Here is a 22,695-nt window from a genome sequence, read left to right on the forward strand (position 1 = left end):
TCTTTATAGCCATTAAGATGGGCTCAGCAGTTTTAATGATGCACTCGCAAGAAATAGTATTTGAAGCAAAGAGAGCATCAAGAGGAAAATTCAAAACACATTTAAGTCTAACATGCTTCCTATGCATAGGAATCTTGTAAATAAACAAATTCATGAAGAGCAAAGTAACAAGCATAGGAAGATAAAACAAGTGTAGCTTCAAAAATTTCAGCACATAGAGAGGTGTTTTAGTAACATGAAATTTTTTACAACCATATTTTCCTCTCTCATAATAACTTTCAGTAGCATCATGAGCAAACTCAACAATATAACTATCACATAAAGCATTCTTATCATGAGTCTCATGCATAAAATAATTACTACTCCCAACATAAGCATAGTCATTCTTATTAATTGTAGTGGGAGCAAATTCAACAAAGTAGCTATCAAATATAGGAGGTATATTGTAATCATAATCAAATTTATCCTCCATAACAGGTGGTAACAAAAGACTACTATCATTATAATCATCATAAATAGGAGGCAAAGTATCATCAAAGTAAATTTTCTCCTCAATGCTTGGGGGACTAAAAATATCATGCTCATCAAAACCGACCTCCCCAAGCATAGAATTTTCCATAGCATTAGCAACAATGGTGTTCAAAGCATTCATAGTAATAACATTCCCATTAGCATGCATATAAAGTTCCATGGGTTTCTTAATTCTTTCTTCAAACACATCATGTCCTAATTCAAGATAAAGTTCATAAAGATCTCTCATATTTTTGTTGTTTTCCATTATGCCCAACTAGTGTAAACAAGAAACCAAATGTCGCAATTGCAGGATCTAAAGGAAATAGCTTCGAGCACACACACACAATGGCGCCAGAAAAGTACTGTTACCTGGAACCGGAGTATGAGTGCCTTTTACCTTTCCTCCCCGGCAACGGCGCCAGAAAAGTGCTTGATGTCTACGGGTGCATCTATTCTTGTAGACAGTGTTGGGCCTCCAAGAGCAGAGGTTTGTAGAACAGCAGACGAAGTTTCCCTTAAGTGGATTACCCAAGGTTTATCGAACTCAGGGAGGAAGAGGTCAAAGATATCCCTCTCATGCAACCACCGCAACCACAAAGCAAGAAGTCTCTTGTGTCCCCAACACACCTAATACACTTGTCGATGTATAGGTGCACTAGTTCGGCGAAGAGATAGTGAAATACAAGTAGTATGGATGTATATGAGTGGTAATAGCAATGCTGAATAAAATATGGCAGCGAGTAAACATGCAACGTAGAACGAGTAAATAAGCGGTGTTTGCAGTATTGGAAACAAGGCCTAGGGATCATACTTTCACTAGTGGACACTCTCAACATTGATTGCATAATAAATAACTCTTTCTCATATGTGCTACATACACTCTTGTTTGATAATGAACACCATTCGTTGCGTAGGATTACACGAACCCTCAATGCCGGAGTTAACAAGCTCCACAACATTCGATATTCATGTTTAAGTAACCTTAGAGCATAATAGATCATTGCAAAATAAACCAAGAACTAACATAGTGCACACACCGTCCACATTACACTATGAAGGAGGAATAGATCACATCAATACTATCATAATGATAATTAACTCCACAATCTACAAGAGATCGTGATCATAGCCTACGACAAGAACCACACGGTGCACACACTAATCACCTTTACACCAAGTAGGAGGAATAGACTACTTTAATAACATCACATGAGTAGCACATAACTAGTAGCGATACAAAGCTCATCATATGGATCTCAATCATGTAAAGCGGCTCATGAGATCATTGTATTGGAGTACATAGGAGAGAGATTAACCACATAGCTACGGTACGAGCCCTCGAGCCTCGATGGAGGATTACTCCTCCTCATCATGGAGACGGCGATGGCGGTGAAGATGGCGGTGGAGATGGCGGCGGTGTCGATGGAGAAGCCTTCGGGGGCACTCCCCGTCCGGCAGGGTGCCGGAACAGAGACTTCTGTCCCCCGGATCTTGATTTCGCGATGGCGGCGGCTCTGGAAGGTTTTCTTGGGTCTCGTCTTCTCCGTAAGGGTTTTCGATGCAAGGGCTTTATATAGGCGAAAGGGCAGCCTCGGAGGGTCGGAGGGGCGACGACACCATAGGGGGGCGCGGGCCCCCCTGGCCGCGCCGGCCTGTGGTTTGGTGGGCTCGTGGCCCCCTCTGCGCGGTTCTCGTGTGTTCGGATGCTTCGGGCAAAATAGGAACACGGGCGTTGATTTCGTCCAATTCCGAGAATATTTCGTTACTAGGATTTACGAAACCAAAAACAGCGAGAAAACGGAAGCGGCACTTCGGCATCTTGTTAATAGGTTAGTTCCAGAAAATGCACGAATATGACATAAAGTGTGCATAAAACATGTAGATATCATCAATAATGTAGCATGGAACATAAGAAATTATCGATACGTTGGAGACGTATCAAAGATCAAGTTCAACAGAGAGAACGACGCGCTGACAAGAGCCCTCGGGAATCCTGAACACGGAGGACGTGTACGAGGCATGCCCGGGAACATTCCGTGGAAAGTAGGGTTCTCCCAGGACGATGACCCGTACGGTTACTGAAGCCGTAAGAGAAAGTCGGATCGGGATGCGGATGTTGTGGCGCGGTTGGCATCGGAAGTCGATGAGATGAAGAAAACCCCGACTATACTAGTACGGGAGAGATCGGCAGGCTGGGACGCATGAAGATCATCCGAGCGGATCTCGGAAGCCAGCGGCGGAGAAGCGGCGTGGCTTCCACGGAGGTCCGGCCGGCTGCGATGCACCGGAGATCCATATTCTTGCACCGGAGCCTCCTCGCTACCCCGTGGACGATGTAAAGGAGATGAAAGAATGTCATCTCGCATTATCCCTACGGGAACATGTCCACGAAGGTAGCCATCGGCGGTGCTTTACCATGTGAGCACGGAGCACTCCACCACAACAACCCCATTCCGGATGGCTATGCTCGTGTCACGGTGGAGGAAATAGTCCCAGGGTTTGAGGACACTGGAGATTGACATTGCTACACCCGAAGGGGAGAGAAGACTTGGAGGTGTCAAGCGCCGAGTTTATTCTGCGGAAAGAAGTTTATCAAGTTTCCAGACGAGGCGCCAAGGCGAACAAGTCCACCCCCCTCCGGTGGTGGTGGCGGCGGCGGCGGCGGCGGTGGTGGTTCACCTAGTACACCTCCTTCACGTCAGCCGACGCCGCCCCCAATTCACCTCCGGCGGGTAAGCAGACGCCGCCCCCCAGTCCTCGTCCGGCGGGTGATCAGACGCCGCCCCCCAATCCACCTCCGGCGAAGAAGCAGAAGCAGTCTTGGGTTATTAACCCGGAGCCTTATGTACCTGCAACCACAAAGATACCAGAGCCATCACTAAAGCCTCTCCCCACAAGGGCTTGGGAACGTAGTGCCGAGGAAGTCGACGCACACGCGTCTGCTGATTATGAGAAATGGAAGGCGGACTGCAAGAAGAAAAGAGAGCCCGAGCCCAAGCAAGTATTTTCTGAGAAGGAAAAGAGGCTGGGCTAAGTCATTTTTGAACACACCGTCCCAAGCCGCGAAGAATCTGCACGACGACTATGAACGTGAACTTCGTAGTCAAGCACTCGCGGTCAAGAGGAACCAAGATTTGGCGGAGAAGCGGGGAGGAGGCCGAGAAAGAATTAGAAAGCAAAAAAGGGGGGAAACAAGTTGCCCAGCTCGGGGAACAAAGTAAACAATCGATCGCCCCGCTCATAGTGAAAGCCGCCGGTCCGGACGATGCCCCCGATATCATAGCAGCTGCGGCAGCACGGGCCGGATTGACTGTAGCGAGTGCCATAGAACAAGCGGCCAACTTAGGTCTGACTCTTCGTGCAGTGTTAGGCCTTGATGAGGCGCCAATGAAGGACATAGTATTTACATATGTGCGGAATGGGCCTCTCGTCGAGCCTGCGCAGGAAGAGGATCTACCTCGACAAATGACAGGTCTGCTAAATTGGTACAAGGCTTACATAGAACTTAAAAACGCCAAAGACTATATTTATGCGGAAGTTAGACCTGAGCATCACTTCAAACATTACTATATAACAATTCATCGGAGTGAATTGTTTCAGCTGTTCAATCTGCGCGAGCTCGACAAATCTATCATCAGTTGTTATGTTCTGTAAGTGATTTATTAATTTCTACCCCATCTCGTTCATTGCCTGCACTATAAATATATATTTATATTGTCCTAACTATCTTGTTGTGTACGCTATTATGCAGAATGAAGAAGCGGGAAATGCGAATAAGGCGCACCCATGATGTTGGGTTCATTGACCCACAAATCGTTAATTCATATGTGTTAGAACACCACCCCGCCGACGTGGAGGATGACTGTGGCGGTTTCTTATAAAACGGGAACTCAAAAGTGATATTCTATTTCCTTACCATTTTGGGTGAGTGTTTACGTCTTGAGCACATTCTCTTTTGTTTACTCCATGCATGGTATGTGGCTAATCGATGAGTTATGCATGATTGTGCATGTATCGTGTCCGCGAGGTTCCACTGGATTACGCTAGTAATTCAAATTCAGAACTCCACAGTTCTCGTCCACGACTCTCTGAATATGGATCCGAAGCATTGGGCCGACATGAGAAAAATGATGCAAAAGTAATTACTTTCATTCGTTTGCGCTCTATATCGATCGGCCTATTTCGTTCATCATTTCCTAATATCAAGTAACTAATTAATAACTCTCTTGTTCATTTAATTTTCTTTGCCTCGTAGGGTTTGGAGACGGTTCGTAGATCAAAAGAGCGGTGAATTCAAAAAGAGCTACATTTTAAAAGGGCAAAGACTGCGACTGGGGATATTCAGCCACCGGGGACCAATCTATGTGGATACTATGTTTGTGAGAGGATCCGGGGATACACTACTGAGCGGCAGCCGTCACGAGAACAACATCAAGAGGAATAACCTCCGGACGACGCTTAGTCCGAAGCTCGCTTCCGACCACTTCAAGAGGAACTAGGCTGGATGGTTCGCGAGGAAGTCATCGATCCTAGAGGAGAACACTATGTAGAGGACATAGAACTTTATATGCACTAAATTATGTATGGAAACTTGTTCAAAATTGTATATGGTCATCCGATATTGAATATATATTGTATATTCCTCTTGAATTCTTTTTGGTTCTATGTATGTAGTACCGTAGAATATGTGAAACTCCTTCAAAATTAAAATAAAACACAAAAGAAAATAAAACAATACAAATTAAAAAGAAACCAGGTTTAGGGGGGGCTAAAACCCTAAACCTGCGGCGGCCTTTAGTCGCGGTTGGCCAGGAGAACCGCGACTAAAGGTCCTCCGCCCCGAAGGACTGCTGGCGGCCACGTGGAGGCGCCTTTAGTCGTGGTTCGTAAGGAACCGCGACTAAAGGGGGGGGGCCTTTAGTCGCGCTTGCTTGGTCGCGGTTGCGCAACCGCGACCAATGGCAGTTGCGAACCGTGACCGAAGCCGTTTTTTTCCACCAGTGAACCTTCTTTGCTTCGTACGTACTGGAGGGCAACTCGTTATTCTTTGGAAACATATTCTTCAACATTTTCAGCAAGTTTTAAAATCCCGAGTCAGCTACACCTTCCTGTGCCTTCCATCTCAGCAAATCCAGTGTGCGGCCCGGCTTTTTCGAGACCATTATCGCATCCCGGGTACGGCGACTTTTTGTGATCCTCTAACATACGATCCAAATTCTCCCTCTCCTTTTCGGTTTAACGGCGACTCACGTGCATCGGCAATGGTCCGACCAAGATCATCAGCGGGCTCATCACGTGCCTCTTCTTGATCACCTTCCCCTTCACCTTCCCCACCTTCGACATCATCCATGAAAGTATCACCGAAATGATCAAGATAGGCTGTCATCGATGTCATCCCCTTCTTCATCTTCTTCCATTATAATCCCTCTTTCTCCATGCTTGGTCCAACAATTATAGCTTGGCATGAAACCATGCCGAATCAGGTGCAGGTGAACTTCCCTTGAGGAAGAGTAACCCTTCTGATTCTTACAGCCAACACATGGACAGATAACAAAACCTCCCTGTTTGTTCGCATTTGCCACTACGAGGAAATCTTTCAAACCCGTAGTGAATTCGCCGGAGAGTCGGTTAGCGTACATCCATTGCCGATTCATCTGCATTATTATAATACAAAATATATAATTAACCATCATGCATTTGTTAAACTAAATAGAAATTAAACAATGAACTACACACATATGCATATTTTATCAATGACACATATATATGAAAGGTTCAAGTTGCTAACCCCGATCGAGGAGGAAAAAATAAATGAGGAAGCTCGATCAAGTGTGGCTCCGACACTTCATATCATGTTTGTTTCATGCTCTTGGGGCATTTCATCAAACACCTTGTGTGCATAAGAGGAGCCAAAAGCAAACCTACACCCCCTTGTGAAGTTTGTGAAGAGAAGTGGCACCAAATGGCTAAGTCGTTGTGGGCTGAATGGTATATATAGGGGAGGGGCTTTAGTCGCGGTTGGCCCGGCCAACCGCGACTAAAGCACTGTGAGCCGGCTCGAGGACATTTAGTCGCGGTTGGCACGGCCAACCGCGACTAAAGCCCCTCCCGTCCACCAGCTGGCCACCGAGCGCGCTGGGCTCAGGCCTTTGGTCGCGGTTCGCCACCCGAACCGCGACTAAAGGCCCCATTGGTCGCGGTTCTTACATTTTCGTGACTAATGGGGCTGGACGGAAGGTCTTTTTTTCTACCAGTGCACCTAGTGTCTCTCTCCTTGGTCCTTACATGGTGCTCGGACGCAACGAGCTCGCCAACTGAACGAAGCTGCCAGCCTGCAAACTCCTTGGCCGACCGCTTGCAAATATAATTTGCTTTCATTCGTTTTCCCTTAAGTCTGGCTGCTTCCTTTCCCCACCACGATTTGTTTCTTTTTTTTTCTCCCATCTAAATTTGCTTGCTGTTCATGTTTAGGGATCTGCCATGAGATCTCGATTTGCTTCTCCTTCATGAAACATGGGATTCAGATACATAATCTAGGTACATGTTCTTTTCGTGTTTGCTCCAGATCCATTTTCCTCTTATCCAAAGTATAAAATCTGGAAACATGTTTCTTCCGTGTTTCCTCCAGATCTATTGTCCTCTTATGATCTTATCCAAGGTACACAATAACATAATCTGGATACATGTTTCTTTTATCCAATGTATACATTCTGGATGCACGAGCGCTGTTGTTTCGAAAAAGGAAGGACTTGCCTATTAAAAGGAAGGACTTTCTAGGGTGGTCCCTGCACTTTTCAAAACTGCTTGCACGAATCTTAAAGAAGAATTGTATGCATAGGATAGGCCCAAGACACCCACGTGTATGTGGAGATGCATTTTCGATCTTCGGATGGAGATGGCGTACAGTGAGGGACAACCTTGCAACGACGAAGAATAAGCAAAGAAGAACTCTGGAAGTTCTGAGTACACGTAAGTTGTGTGCCGTTATCCTCTAAATTTTAGGGGTTCGTTAGAGATGCTCTTAGTACAAGCATCTGATAGAGGGAGGAGAAAAGATTTAAATGGTGAATCCAGCTATATATTTTTTCTGCTTGCAACAGTCAACGCGTGTATGCAGGTCATCTGTCCTATGCATGCATGAAGATACTTCACTCCTTCATGAGTTTATTAAGCGCATGCGTCTACTAAGTCACCAATTTAACCTATATAATTTAAATTTTATGATATAAAAATTATATCATTAGAAAATAGAACATCTAAACTTTCTAATGATATAATTTTTATAACATATAACTAATGCTAACTTGATCAAATTTACGACCTAGGGATACGCGCGTGCCTTATAAACTGTGAGAGAGGGAGTAAGATCTTTAACCTAGCTACGGGGATATAATACTATGAAGTCTGGACTAAAGAACGAGATTACTATATATAGTACTCGTAGCTCGCTAGTTTCTCCTCATGCAAGTCCACCACCGATACCCGGTGGCCGACTCCTTCTTGATGTCCTCCGGCGACGGGTTCAGGTCGTCGTCTAGTCCCTCGTCGATGCGGCCGAGGAACTGGTGCCTGAACCACTCAGGGTTGCCGGCGAAGCTTTGCCGTAGCGCGGCCGTGGCCGTGACGCACTCCCTGACGTCGCCGGGGCCCTGCTGGCCATTGAACCTTGGGTGGCACGCCAGCACCGCCTGGGCGAACGGAGACATGCAGCCGCCCTTAGTCACGTGATCCTTCGACTTGGACCCGGTTGGTGTCGTCCATGGCCGTCTAGTCGGCCTGTTGGCACAGCTCTGATATCCACGACAGAGGACGCAGATCGAGATTAAAGCAGGTTGCAGATTGCTTCAACTCACGAATCGGAGGTTTGATTACAAAGGTGCGTGTACATTAATATGGTAGCTATGGCCTGACGCAATCCGACTAGGAGATGAACACTAAAGCTACGTTATCTACCCGCCGGGAAACCTATCCGGCCGGCAATGCAGTGTATTCGTGTATTTAGTGTTACCAATTGCACTACTAGAACTGAACCTGGTCGTTGCTGATCCTTTGATCCATAATAAACAAACACAAGAATTAAAGTGTACTCCCTTCCATCCATAATAATTGTCGGAAGTTCAGTTTAATATGAACTATTTTAAATAAAAACCTAACACTTATTATGGATCGAAGGGAGTAGTAATTTTCAGCAATGTCACTAGTGTTGTACAAATAAAAACTAGTCTAATTTAAAAACCACACTTCTAAACTTATTGATATACTAATAATCTTTTTGCGAATAGGACATGGTATTAAAAGAAGCAATAAACAGTACAAAGCATCTCAAGGAAAACAAAAATTACAATAAGATCCTTGCGAAGCCCTCCATCTTAAACCTCCAGACCGTGCCGACGGTATGCCGCCGTTGCCATAGCTCCCCGGGCTAGCCTGACGTTGTTGATTTTGAACGGGAAGTTGCCAAACGTGTCAAGAAAACCACATCCATCCCGAAGAAGAAAAAGGATGAACTGCTGATGCAGCTCCTTGACGATCCAAAGATCCTCACAACCAGAAGAAGCCCTTGAAGACTATACCACTCCCACAAGCTCCTCGACATTGCAGTCGAGATGGGGCTGAAGCCAGGGAGACCTTATTAGAAGAGACACCGTCATCACCACCTGAGCGCTGCCCCACGGAAACTCGAACCCTAAAAAGAGGAAAAACAGAGCCCTCCCACTGACAGGGGCCTAGAACCACTCCGCATCCATGGCCTGGAGACCACAGAGGTGAGATAGAACGGCGGCGGCGTTGACCAGAGGCGAGGAACCCCAGAGTCCTGTAAGTGTGTGGATGGAGGAGGTGTTAAATTTTTTGTTTGTGTGTTACTAATACTAGTGTTAATTGACTTTATCCATAGCGGTGACCTAGTCAGCTAAAGGAAGTCAATCCATGTTGTCTTTAGATAAGAGAATCAAGATCCAAGGCCAGTATCCCAGAAGCAATGTCCTACTACTAGCTATCAACATTGACTTTGCTCAAGGAGAACATAGAATGACTTCAAATAAGCAACCGTATATCGCTTTTGAAGAAATGCTACAGGCTGACATCGGGTAGCAGTCAGTTTGCAACCAGTTGCACTTGCTCGGCTGCGGCGTCCACAGAAATCCTGTAGCCCTGTGTGCTTAATCCATCCTGTCAACAAAAATATTTGTGCAAATAAGCAAGTCCTTGACGGAGATGTTACTTTCGTGTGCAGGCAGTCAAACTTCGGGCCTGTTCTATGCTCTGCTTCGTTTGATAGAGTCCTCCAAAGACTTTATAACGTTCGCTTCATCATTTTCATTGGCTAGTTGACGCTTCGCGTACAGCATGGAATCAGTACCAGCACCTGGGTTCAGTCAATCCTGGGCACCGGCTTAACCTGCAGCAGCGAGTGGAACGCTTCGTGTGCTTGGGTTGTCAGCGTTGTGCTGCACGACCTCCGAATCCCGGAAGTATAACTGAGCATTTCTCGGGCCGGGCCGACCAAGGCCCGACGCGAAAAATCTCGGCCCAGGCCCGGCCCGGCCCGACCGTCGGGCCGGAAATTTTGGCCCAAGCCCAGCCCATCATAAGGAAAGCCCATCGGGCCGCGGGCCTTGGGCCGAGCCGCTTCCTTAAATCGCGCAAAATGATGGCCCAGGCCCGGCCCATGCTAACCATCGGGCCAAAAAATCTAGCCCAGGCCCGGCCCACAGGCATGGTTGGGTCGGGCTTGGCCCAGGAATTTCGGGCCGGGCTGGGCCGGGCCGACCGGGCCGGGCTGCCCATGGCCAAGTATACCCGGAAGTGATACTTCTCTGAATGTTTGTGCCGTACGCTTGCGTTTCTGAAATTTAATTTGGCAGGTCTACGCGGGGATGGATGCTCAGGAAGATGTCAAAGAAAGCGTCTGCTAAAACGCAGTCAAGCGATTCGAACAGATGAACTGCAGTATTAGTTTGGAAACTGATACTCCCTCTGTTTTATGAAAGTTATCTGAATTTATCTAAATTCAGATTATCCAGACAGTAAATAGCAGCTAGATATATCTAAATTTTGACAAATTTCTAATAAGTTTTATGAGACGAGGGGAGTAGTACCAAAGTACAATAAAAAAACGTTTTAGACGCCACACAATGTCTACTGCAGACCCAAGTTGCAAAATTTCAGGATTCAGGAAATCACCACACACGCATCGCACATCGCAGTCCAGTCCACGGGAAAGCAATCACCCAGTAAGTCAGACATGAAACCTCTAACATGCGCAACCTTAACTGCTACGTTTTCTAACTTTGAGTTTCTGTCAAGTGGAACCCACATGTCAGCGACTCAATGTCAGGAACTGCTATGTCAAGGGATCCTTGTCAAAGAGTCACAGATTTGTATAAAAACCTATTTGCTTTTGTTACCTATATGAAATGTTGAGGTGTGTATTCAGTTTTTGATTTTTAGGCAGTTGCCCAAGTTAAGTCATGTGCAATATTAAGATTAAAAAATTGTGCAGATTGCGTAGCTTGCTTTAAAATTTTAAAATTGTTCATACCTTTTTTTTTTTGAAAATTGGATTCCAAACATGTATCCCTGCAACCTGCGCATTTTGAAGCACAAAACTGCACATTGAGGGCCATGTGCAATTTGGTAATTAATACATTTCTTAGCACTCAAGTTGCACATGGTTGTTTTGTGCAATTTCGGTTCGCAAATGTGTATTCGGGCTTTGGCCATCTCCTAATTCAGAAATTGTAGATTAGCTTTTGAAGTTCAGGTATGTAAATATGCAATTCGGCCATATTTTTAGGTCATAAAATTAGCATAATGTTTTCTGTAATTTTATGGTTAGATACATGCAATTGGGTACTTTGCACATCCTAAGCAATAACTTTTGAAGTTATTCGTATATATATATTTGTTATGCTCACTATAACAACCTAAGTGTGAAGGAGCACTAGACCCCGCGCCCCTCCCAGGAGGGGCGGCTCACCCCTCCTCGCCGCCATCGGAGGACGCCGCCAGGCAAAAGCTCTACCATTGATGATTAGCGTGTTAAGCAACCGATCTAATGGGAATCGGCAAAGGTTGGCGTGCGCTAGTGAGCAAGATCCTAACAGATTACATATCGATCCTGGTGTATCTAGATTAGCAGGTACACGTTGTATAGCTGTTTAGATAGACATCAATTCTGTTGTAGATTGATTCTGTACCTTGTAACCTAATCCCTTGACATATAAATACAGAGGCAGGCCTATGCGGTTGCATACGGCAAACCAATCTATTCTTGTGTTTTATATGGTATCAGAGCTACTTTGCTCCTAGCCAACCATGACTACATCCACGCAGAGCTCCACCGTTTCTGCCTCCATCAGCTCCACCTCTTCCACCTCAAACCCTTCCCTGTCCTCGCTCTGCAGCGCCATCACAGTGCGTCTCGATCGGGAGAACTACCTGCTTTGGAAGGCGCAGGTTATCCCGACTCTCCACAGCTTCGAGCTGATCGGGTACATCGACGGTACCTGCACTGCTCCCGCAAAGACGATCGCCGGTGCCACGGCGGACGCGGAGCCTGTGCCGAACCCAGCGTATGCAGAGTGGTTTCGCCGCGACCAACTCGTCCTCAGCGCGCTGCTCGCCTCCCTGACGCCCGAGACCATCGGGCAGGTCCTCTTCCTGTCATCAGCGGTGCAGGTATGGACCACGCTCGCCAACATGTTCGCCTCTCGCTCTAAGGCCCGCATGGTGCAGCTCCGTACTGCACTTGGCAACACCAAGAAGAAGGAGAAGACGATGAGCGAGTACTTCAACTGCATGAAGACCATGGCGGACACGATGGCCTCCATCGGCTATCCACTTGGCGAGGAAGAGACGGCCTCTTACATCCTCGCCGGCCTCGGCGAGCGGTACGACTCCCTGGTCACGTCCATCACCGTCCACGACAATCTCACCCTCGATGATCTGTACGCGCAGCTGGTCAGCTATGAGACCAGGAACGGACCGGTGCAGCCGGCCCAGGAGATCTCCTACTCCGGCAACAACGCCATGCGAGGCGGACGTGGCAACTTCATGCGCGGAGGTCGGGGACGTGGCCGTGGCCAGTACGGTGGCTACGGCGGCCGCGACGGCGGCAACGGAGGCAACCGCGGAGATGGTAACCGCGGCGACGGAGGAGCTGGACGCGGCAACACCGGCAACAACGGAGGACGTGGGCGTGAGAAGTCCCCGTGCCAGATATGTGGTGTCTATGGGCATGATGCACTTCGGTGCTACTCGCGCTTCGACCACAGCATCCAGCCTACATCACGCTCCACGGCGCATGCTTCGGCGCCATCTTCCTCCTCCGACTACTACTCCGTCGACCCAAATTGGTACATGGACTCGGGCGCCACCGATCACATGACGGCTGACCTCGAGCGCCTCTCCACCCACGACCGCTACAAGGGCAATGATCAGGTCCACGTCGCAAATGGATCAGGTTTGAATATCTCACATATTGGCGATTCTACAATTTCTGGTTCTTCCCGTTCTATTCATCTCAAAAATATTCTTCGAGTACCTAGGCTTCGTAAAAATCTTCTATCTACTCATAAGCTTACTCTTGATAATGATGCTTACATTGAACTTCATCCGTATCATTTTCTTATCAAGGATCGAACAACGAAGGCCACAATTCTGGGAGGTGAATGCCGTGGCGGTCTCTACCCTGTTCCAGCCAACACACATCGCCAAGCCTTCCATGCCACCAAACCATCCCGTGACGTCTGGCACAGGAGATTAGGACATCCATCATCTCAAGTCGTAGCTTCTATTCTCCGAACAAATAAATTAGATTCTGCTGCATTAGGAGAGCCCCATGTCTGTGATGCTTGCCAACAGGCCAAGGCGCGTCAATTACCATTTGAAATTTCCAATCGTGTTTCTAGTGAACCTCTAGCTCTTATACGCTCTGATGTATGGGGGCCTGCAATAAAATCGTCGAGTCGTTTTCAGTATTATGTGAGTTTTTTGGATGACTACAGCAAATTTGTTTGGGTTTACTTGCTTCAGCATAAATCTGACGTTGAGAAAGTTTTTCATCAGTTTCAAAGTCGTGTTGAACGACAATTCGGCACCAAAATTCGCTCGGTTCAAACGGACTGGGGAGGTGAATATCACAAACTTCATCGTTTTTTCCAGCACATTGGCATTGAACACCGCGTGTCCTGTCCACACACGCACCAGCAAAATGGTGCCATCGAAAGGAAACATCGGCATCTTGTGGAAACCGCACTTAGTCTTCTAGCCCAAGCCTCTATGCCTAAACGTTTCTGGGATGAAGCCATTCTCTCTGCTGCCTATCTTATTAACCGCATGCCTAGTCGTGTTCTCAACAATGTTACTCCTATGGAACTCCTCACTAAACACAAACCCGACTATCAATTTTTGCGCACGTTCGGATGTGCGTGCTGGCCCAACCTTCGCCCATATAATGCCCACAAACTTGACTTTCGATCTAGGCAGTGTGTGTTTCTCGGATACTCTCCTATCCATCATGGCTACAAATGTCTGGACCGATCGAGCGGCCGTGTATATCTGTCCCGAGACGTCGTATTCGATGAGCATATTTTTCCTTTCTCTGATGGCCCTACATCTCCTATTAATCCCTATCATGAAGATGCCGTTCTTCTTCCAAATAACCCAGAACCGGAAACTGTATTATTGCCAACTTGTGCTGATATGTCTCCTGTTTCCGTGACTAATATGGATCATGCAGATCAACGTCCATTTGTGCATGCAGGGGGGTCCTCTGGTGAGCAGCCATGCAATCGTCCGGCTCCGGAGCCGGCTTCGGCACCGCCTTCCCCACCGGCTTCACCTGGTACTCCACCGGTCACACCATCTGCCTCGCCTGGCTCGCCGTCCTCCACCGAGTCATCAGCTCCTGCGAGCCCCGTGTCGCTTGCTCAGCTGAGCCCCAAGTCTCCTTCCGATGTGCCGTCATCCGCTGGCCATGATGGGCCGCCTGCTGGCCCGTCTCATCCGATGCATACGCGCCAACGTGCTGGTGTGGTTCGCCCTGTCAAACTCTTTGATGGAATCGTGCGCTACGATGCCACCAAGCGGTCCTTCCTCGCCACAGCTGAACCGTCTGGTCTCGCTGATGCCCTGGCTACACCAGAATGGCGCTCCGCTATGCAGGATGAATTCACTGCTCTTCAAAGGAATGCAACCTGGCGTCTTGTTGCACCACCGGTTGGACAGAATGTTGTGGGATGCAAGTGGATCTATAAGATCAAACAAAAACCAGATGGCACCATTGACCGGTACAAAGCCCGTCTGGTGGCTCAGGGATTTTCTCAGCGTTATGGAATTGACTATGCTGACACTTTCAGCCCCGTGGTGAAGCCTACTACTGTCCGCATCGTTCTTGCGCTCGCTGTTTCTCGGAACTGGACTCTTCGACAAGTTGACATCCAGAACGCCTTTCTGCACGGGGAGCTACATGAGGAAGTTTATATGCATCAGCCGCCTGGATTCGTAGATCAGACTCGACCGAATTATGTGTGCAGGCTTCAGAAATCTTTGTACGGCTTGAAACAGGCTCCGAGGGCTTGGTATTCCACTCTGAGCCAGAAGGTACAATCGCTCGGTTTTGTACGGTCCAGGGCGGACACATCATTATTTATCTTCAAGCGCGGCAAAGTTACAGTCTACATGATCATATACGTGGATGACATTATAATTGCAAGTTCGTGTTCTCAAGCCACAAATCGGTTGATCATTCAGTTGCGGGAGGCCTTTGCAGTTAAAGATCTTGGTCCACTCACTTATTTTCTTGGAGTCGAGGTAACACCTACACGAGATGGACTAGCTCTGAGTCAATCAAAGTACGCTGAAGATTTGCTTCGTAAGGTGAACATGCACGCATGCAAGCCAGCACCAACACCAATGTCCAGTACTGATCGTCTCAGCAAAGGCAGCGGAACACCACTGAATACTGAAGATACATTCAGATACAGAAGTACTGTAGGCGCGCTTCAGTATCTTTGTTTAACCAGACCAGACTTGGCTTTTGCAGTCAACAAAACATGTCAGTTTTTGCAGCAACCCACAGATGTGCACTGGGCAGCAGTAAAGCGAGTTCTTCGGTACATACAGGGCACATTGCATCTCGGCATTTCCATTCGGCGATCAGCATCAGTGGAGCTGAGTGCATATTCCGATGCGGATTGGGCAGGATGCCCAGATGATCGGCGTTCCACTGGAGGTTTTGCGGTTTATCTTGGCCCCAATCTGGTATCTTGGAGTGCGAGAAAGCAACCCACAGTTTCACGATCAAGCACCGAAGCCGAGTATAAGGCAATTGCCAATGCGACTGCTGAGATTACATGGATGCAGTCACTGTTGAAAGAACTTAGTGTAAAACAAGTTCAGGCTCCTACACTGTGGTGTGACAATCTTGGGGCAACCTTTCTCGCTGCTAATCCCGTGTTTCATGCACGCACCAAACACATCGAAATAGACTTCCACTTCGTTCGCGAAAAGGTTGCAGCTGGTGCTCTACAGGTACGGTTCATATCGTCAGCTGATCAGATAGCTGACATCTTTACCAAGGCATTGCCTCGTGATGCTTTTGTTCGTTTGAAGTACGATCTCAACCTGTGCTTGACCGGTCGTGATCGAGGGGGACTGTTAAGCAACCGATCTAATGGGAATCGGCAAAGGTTGGCGTGCGCTAGTGAGCAAGATCCTAACAGATTACATATCGATCCTGGTGTATCTAGATTAGCAGGTACACGTTGTATAGCTGTTTAGATAGACATCAATTCTGTTGTAGATTGATTATGTACCTTGTAACCTAATCCCTTGACATCTAAATACAGAGGCAGGCCTATGCGGTTGCAGACGGCAAACCAATCTATTCTTGTGTTTTATATAGCGTGAGGACCACCTTCTACTCTCTAGTTTAGCCATCAAAGAAGTAGGTACTCGACCTCGCAATGACGACCCATACGCTATGGCAGCATGAAATTTGCCACCAATCAAAAGCCATGCTTGTTGCATCAATACGGTATAAACAAACACTGGAATGAAACTGTAGTAATTTCCGGCGATGTCACTAGTGTTGTACAAATAAAGATTAATTTAATTTAGAAGTCATACTTCTAACACATGCGCATATACTAATACTAGTGTCAAGTGATTCTATCCATAGCGGGGACCTGGTCAGCTAAATGATCTCGATTCTCTTAGACTTCAGATGAGAGAATCAAGATCCAAGGTCAGTATCCCACAAGCAATATACTATACTAGCTATCAAAAGTTGACTTCGCTCAAGGAGAACTTAGAACAGCTTCCAATAAGCAACCGCATATCCCTTTTGACGAAAGGCTACAGTCTGACATCGCCCTCATCGGGTAGCCGTCAGCGTGCAATCAGTTGTTCTTGCTCGATGGCCGCGTTCAAGGAAATCATACAGCCCTGTGTGCTTAATCCATTTTTTCAACCTATCAGCTTGACTGATTCTGCAAATAAATAAGCTTTGGTGGAATTGCTACTTTCGTGTCCAGGTAGTCAAAATTTGGGCTTACTTTATGCTCTGCTTCGTCTAAAAGAGATCTCCAAAACGTTCCTAACCTTAATTTCATTCGCTAGTTGACTGCTTGGCATCCATCAGATTAAGTTCAGACAGACTGTGAGACCGTCGGCCGACGAAAAGGAACCAGTGCTCGCACTGAGTTCAGTCAATCCTGGGCAGTGGAACGCTTCGTTTGCTTGGGCTGTCAGCTTTGTGCTGCGCAATTCAGAATTTTCCGTTGCCGGAAATGCTACTTGTCTGAAATGCATCGGACGTGGATGTTTGTGCCGTGCGTGTGCGTTTCTGAAATTAAATCTGTCAGGTCTATACGGGGATGGATGTTTAGAAGATGTCAAACAAAGCATCTGCTAAATCGCGGTAAAGGGACTCGAACAGCTGAACTACATAATTAGTTTACATACCGTTGCATTGCTTGGCTCCGGTGACGGAGGGGTGAGGATGGCAGCGCATCTTTGGCTTGTGCCAATGTCCATAGTCGTCGATAGGTGATCGAAATACATACTTTCAGTTTTTATTACTTTCGTGTAGTAAATCAAAGAGGTTGCATTTTTTACTTTAAACGCCGGTTATAACTTAGACGCCAAACAGTGTATAGTAAAGACCCGAGTTGCGGAATTTAAAGATCAATGAAGTTATCCCCCACTGAAAGTAACACATTTGTATTAAAATGGGTACTGATTATTTGTTTTTGTTACCGATTTGAAATGTTGAGTTGTGTATTTGGTTTTCGATTATTGTGCAGTTGCTCAATTTAAGTTGTGCGTAACATTAGATTGAAAAATGTGCAAATTGGGTAGATTAAAATCTAATCGCCATCCTCCTAGTAGTGGATCTGGGGGATGTAAGTGTGATTAAAGAAGAACAAAAGAAAAGTCAGTTTGTAGATGTGCTCAAGAACACACCTGCGGGTCAGAAACGCATGTGGAGGACTCCAACGCGGCTTCATCCTGTGGAGGACTATGAAAGAAACCTAGTGAGGACAACCTAGTCGTCTTCAGCTTATGAACCATTTCATTGGCAAGGGAACGACCCAAGGAAGGTCGGGGTATTGGGTTAGATGTGTCGACATGGCGATTGGGGATTGGAGGGATATGTGAAAATGCTGCTAGTAGCATGGGAGGAGAACGTTGTTATCTAGGTTTAGGTGCATGGGGAGTGGAGAGTGGAGCAAGGGTTCCTTGTTTTGCATAGAAAGTGGAAGTAAGAAGTATGGCTTAAGGTTTGTTTTATGTGTTATTGAGTAAGTGTGACAAAGCTGTATAAGTCGCGGTTGCTCAAATGACCCCTAGTGGGCAAACCAAGTGATTTCTTGTGGAAGGACACACCTAGCGCGTGAACGAGATGGACGAAGGTTATTTGACGCACAGAGTCCACGACTCATCTATATAATCAAGATTTTTGAATTAAGAAGCACACACTCTCATTTTTAACTTTACAATGAAATCCCTTCACGTGGTTACCAAGTCTAGAGTTTAAGACAAAAAAAAAACGAGAAGCCTCCCACTAATCGGAAGAGAGAGAAATACAATTCTACATAATTCGATAGAAATCAGAAACAAGACACATCAAACTGAATGATGCTATATAGCCGAGAATTAAGTTAGTTCTAGATCAATCGAGAACTAGCCGCATCTATAAAGTATGATGATGTGTTATTTGGTGTTAGCGAAGAAACCAAGGCCAAACAAACGCTTCGTGCTCCTGCTACCCCCTCCCCATCAGCGACATAGAAGCGATTCACACAATGTGTCTCCCCTTCTTCGTCCCCCTATCGACGTCGGCAGAGGACACCGAGCAAAGCCCGAGCGCGAAGCAAAGATACGCGGGGAATTCTTGGGCCGTAGCGGTGCATTGTTCTAACGGTGCGACCTCAACCCATTGGCCAACAGTGAGACACGGTGATGGTCGGGTCCCTCGGAGCTGGCGGCGGTGTGGTGTGTTGTGCTCGGCAAAGGGGCAGGAACGGGCGCGGTGGACTGTGGCCCAGATATAGGCCTCATTGTGCCCAATTTAGGTTGGCTACGCATGGGTGGTTCGTGTGGGTTCGGTGAATACTACCCCTACCTATCATGGTTGTGGTGTTGGAGTTGGTCCAAGCATCCATAGGTCGCGAGGGCCATATTACCGAAGAAGGATGAGCAGGATGCAATTTGATAGTGACATGTCATCGTCATGCTTATTGCACCCCCACCCAAGAGTACAAATGGATATCGGCCAGGAAGGCCTGGATCTAGTGCTGACCTCCCTCGTTTGTCCCTGGGGACTCGCCATGGTGGTTTCTATGGCTCCACATCGGAGAGATCGTCGACGTCATGGCGACAACCCTAGAAGGTGGATTATGCCGGCTTCTCTTCGGCGAGCAGCGTGGCGGTGGGGATGGTCCCTCACTTTAGCCATGAGGATGGTGAGGAGGAAGCAGCGGGGATCCTAGTGTTGGCAACATTTTGGCTAAGGTGGCTACCGATCGCGTTCTAGAGTCCTAGCTTGGTGACAATAGGAGGTCCGAGGTACTAGATTGTGGTGCGAAGTTTTTTTTGCGTGAGATGCTACAGTGATGCATGTGGGTGTCGTGACCCTCTTGAGGGCACCGTTGTGTTTACCTTCCGTGTGTTAGGGGCTCCGGGTGGAAACCCTTGACCGTTAGTCTCGACGATGACATTAAGGTGCATCGCGACCTTCTTTGGGTGCATCGTCGTGGAGCTTTGGTTCCTCTCGGCGCATTATGTTGTCATCGATGGGCAAGTTTGGATCATGTCTCGAGGCACTTCTGGCGCTATCATTGGGTGTTCTCGACGGCATCCTATCTTTTATACGTGAATCTGTCTTTACTACTCTTCGTCCTCGTTCTCCGCCGGCAGAATCACTGCTCCACAGTCCGGAACAAGATGGCACGCGTTTCTCTCCGGTGTCAACTTGGCGGGTGTGTTGTGGAACCTTTAGTTAGTAGTCTCTCGAGCTTCTTCAAGGCGAGGCTACTCGTGTATTTTTTTTAGCTTACCTTTGATATGCTCCATAAGAGGATTCTCTCATTATTTTATATCTTTACTTTTAAAGGTAGGTATGTTTTTTCTTTGGTGGCTAGAACGGAATGTTGGAGTTGATCTTACTTTGCAATGGTTCGTAGACTCCACTGTTCCTCGGTAAGTAACTGTGTGGTTTATATGCTTGACTAGCGGTGAGGGATGGACTGCGGGTCGGTTCAGGACAAACCCTAGATCTTGATCCAGGTGGTTCTCTATGTCGTCTCTCCATCTCCTCAATGTTGTTTCACGACCAGTTCCACTGGTGGATCGAGCCTGCACTACCGTCTCCTTGCGTGCCGCTGGCCATGGCCGCCGGATGAATTCAGTGTCTAAACATGTCTAAACTTGGAGTATGAAAACCCAAGACATGGCCTTAATTGGTTGTGCCTAGCAATGATTTCACTGAAGGAATTATTTTGTGAGTGTGGACTTTCTTCGGGGTGAAAACCTATAGTTATTGATTAGGGCGATGACGACACACGCGCACTATTCCCTTCTTGGGTGCGTCAATTTTAGAGTTGATGTATTTCTGGTGTTGTTTTGGTGGTGTTTAGTACGTTGTTACAAGAAATTGGTTACTATAGCTGGACTTTTGTTTTCTGTAATTCTTCTTTCTTCTTTTTGTTGCTTGCATGACCATAAGGGCACAATATTGTTGCCGAAGCTAGGTGTAAATGGTATCTTTGTAATATTAATATATTTCCTTTATCAGAAAAATGTGGTTTCTGCAAGCATTTTCTTCGCATGGTAATGAGTACTACAGAGAAAATATTCCTTGCAAAAAAAATACACTGAGAAAAATGACCTAAGGAAGGAAGAAATATGGACCAACAAAGGATAAAACCATGCTACATTTTAGAACTACAATAGCTGATCAGCTGCATTTTTGGTTATTCCATTACCCCCAAAAAAAACAGTATACCATTGCTCCAGGCTCAACGTCTAACTGAGCTCAGGATAAGAGAGGTCGTCACCCAACCGCAAATATGATTTGGAGGGAAACTCTCTTGCTTTCCAATAAACATGTGGCGAGGCTTTAAATCACGTAATCTGACCACCTATGCTCCATGGTTACACCTGGCTGGTCTTCCGGCCGCCGCTGCGGCGCCGGCTTCTTCCCGATCGCCTTGGCCGGGTTTCCGACGGCCGTGGTTCCACACGGCACGTCTCGGAGCACGACAGCCCCCGCGCCGATCTTGGCTCCGTCGCCAATGCGAACATTGCCCAGGACGCTGGCCCCGGCGCCGATGAGCACCCCGTTGCCTACCTTTGGGTGCCGGTCGCCGGACACTTTTCCCGTGCCGCCCAGCGTCACGGCGTGCAGGATGGACACGTCATCGCCAACGACGGCCGTCTCCCCGATTACGACACCGGTGGCGTGGTCGAGCAGGATGCCGGCCCCGATGCGCGCCCCGGGGTGGATGTCCACGCCGAAGACCTCGGAGGCGCGGCTCTGGAGGAGCAGCGCCGGCGCCGCGCGGCCCTCGGACCAGAGCGCGTGCGCGGCGCGGTGCGCCTGCAGGGCTAGGAAGCCCTTGTAATAGAGGAAGCAGTGGACCATCTTGGCACATGCCGGGTCGCGGTCGCGCACCGCGAGGAGGTCGGCGCGCGTGTCGCGGGTGGCCTCCGGGTGCGCCTCGAGCGCGCCGGCGAGGAGGTCCCGGAGCGCGTCCTGCGGGAGCGCGCCGGGGATGCAGAGCTTGGCGGCCAGGTGCGCGGCGAGGGCGGCCTCCAGCGACGGGCGCGACAGGACCAGCTCCCCGTAGAACATGCGCAGGAGCGGCTCCGCCTCCGCGTCCGCTTGCGCTTCGGCGCATATCTCGTCCCAGACGTCGTCGCCGCTGTCGCAGCAGCCGTTCTTGCCGTTGCCGGTGACGGTCACCGGGCAAGTCATGGAGCAGTCCGGCATGAATTGGTAGATTGAGTTGGAGAGGCGGCAGCTGGCGTATGCCGGGTTCCACTTGTCGACACAGGCAGCCATGTCCGACCTCGCGTAGCTAGATGGAGGGATGGAGAAAGAAAGAGAGAACCAACTAGAGAGAAGGATGCAAGCTATCGAAGATGTGGTGGAGTTGCAGAAGCAAAGGGCGTTCACCTGTTCTGCTGGGCACTTCAGGTGTTCGCCCACCTATATATACGTGTTCGTGTTGGGAGCCTGCGAGGGGAGGACAGAGGAGGAGGAAGCAGAGGAAGTTTCATAGAAGAAGCGCGTCTGGCAAAACGTACACATGTCGCCAGGAGACGAAGGCTTTGTTAACATTTGCTCGAGGCTTCTTCCTTGGCAAGTCACCACTCACCAGCGCTCGTGCTGCTATTTTTATGTTGGACATATTGACCACCACCGTCACCATGTACCTCACCGTTAAATTTCCCTTCTCGGCATGGGCTTGTTTGATTTGTAATTTTTTTAGAACGCAGAGATAAGAAAAATATAAGATTGAAATGGCATGTCCTCTCCAATTATATATGCTTACGAAACTATGAGATTTTAAATCTACAAGCGTTTGATTGCACAAGAAATCAAATAAATTGTAAAAAGAGGTTCGAGCGAAGGGAAATTTTCCTTCAAACTAATGAATCCTTCGTAGA

The 22,695-nt window shown here is 47.8% G+C and overlaps 1 protein-coding gene across 1 annotated transcript; it reads right to left on the reverse strand.

The window, feature by feature from the left end:
- Positions 1-20,907: 20,907 nt before the first annotated feature.
- Positions 20,908-22,263, reverse strand: LOC124696411 (probable serine acetyltransferase 4). Its single transcript, XM_047229144.1, has one exon. The coding sequence runs from the start codon at positions 22,085-22,087 to the stop codon at positions 21,143-21,145; it is 945 nt and encodes a 314-aa protein (XP_047085100.1). The 5' UTR covers positions 22,088-22,263; the 3' UTR covers positions 20,908-21,142.
- Between the last annotated feature and the right edge of the window lie 432 nt (positions 22,264-22,695).

Source organism: Lolium rigidum, chromosome 3 (genome assembly GCF_022539505.1).
Source record: "Lolium rigidum isolate FL_2022 chromosome 3, APGP_CSIRO_Lrig_0.1, whole genome shotgun sequence".
In the NCBI taxonomy this organism is placed as follows: Eukaryota; Viridiplantae; Streptophyta; class Magnoliopsida; order Poales; family Poaceae; genus Lolium; species Lolium rigidum.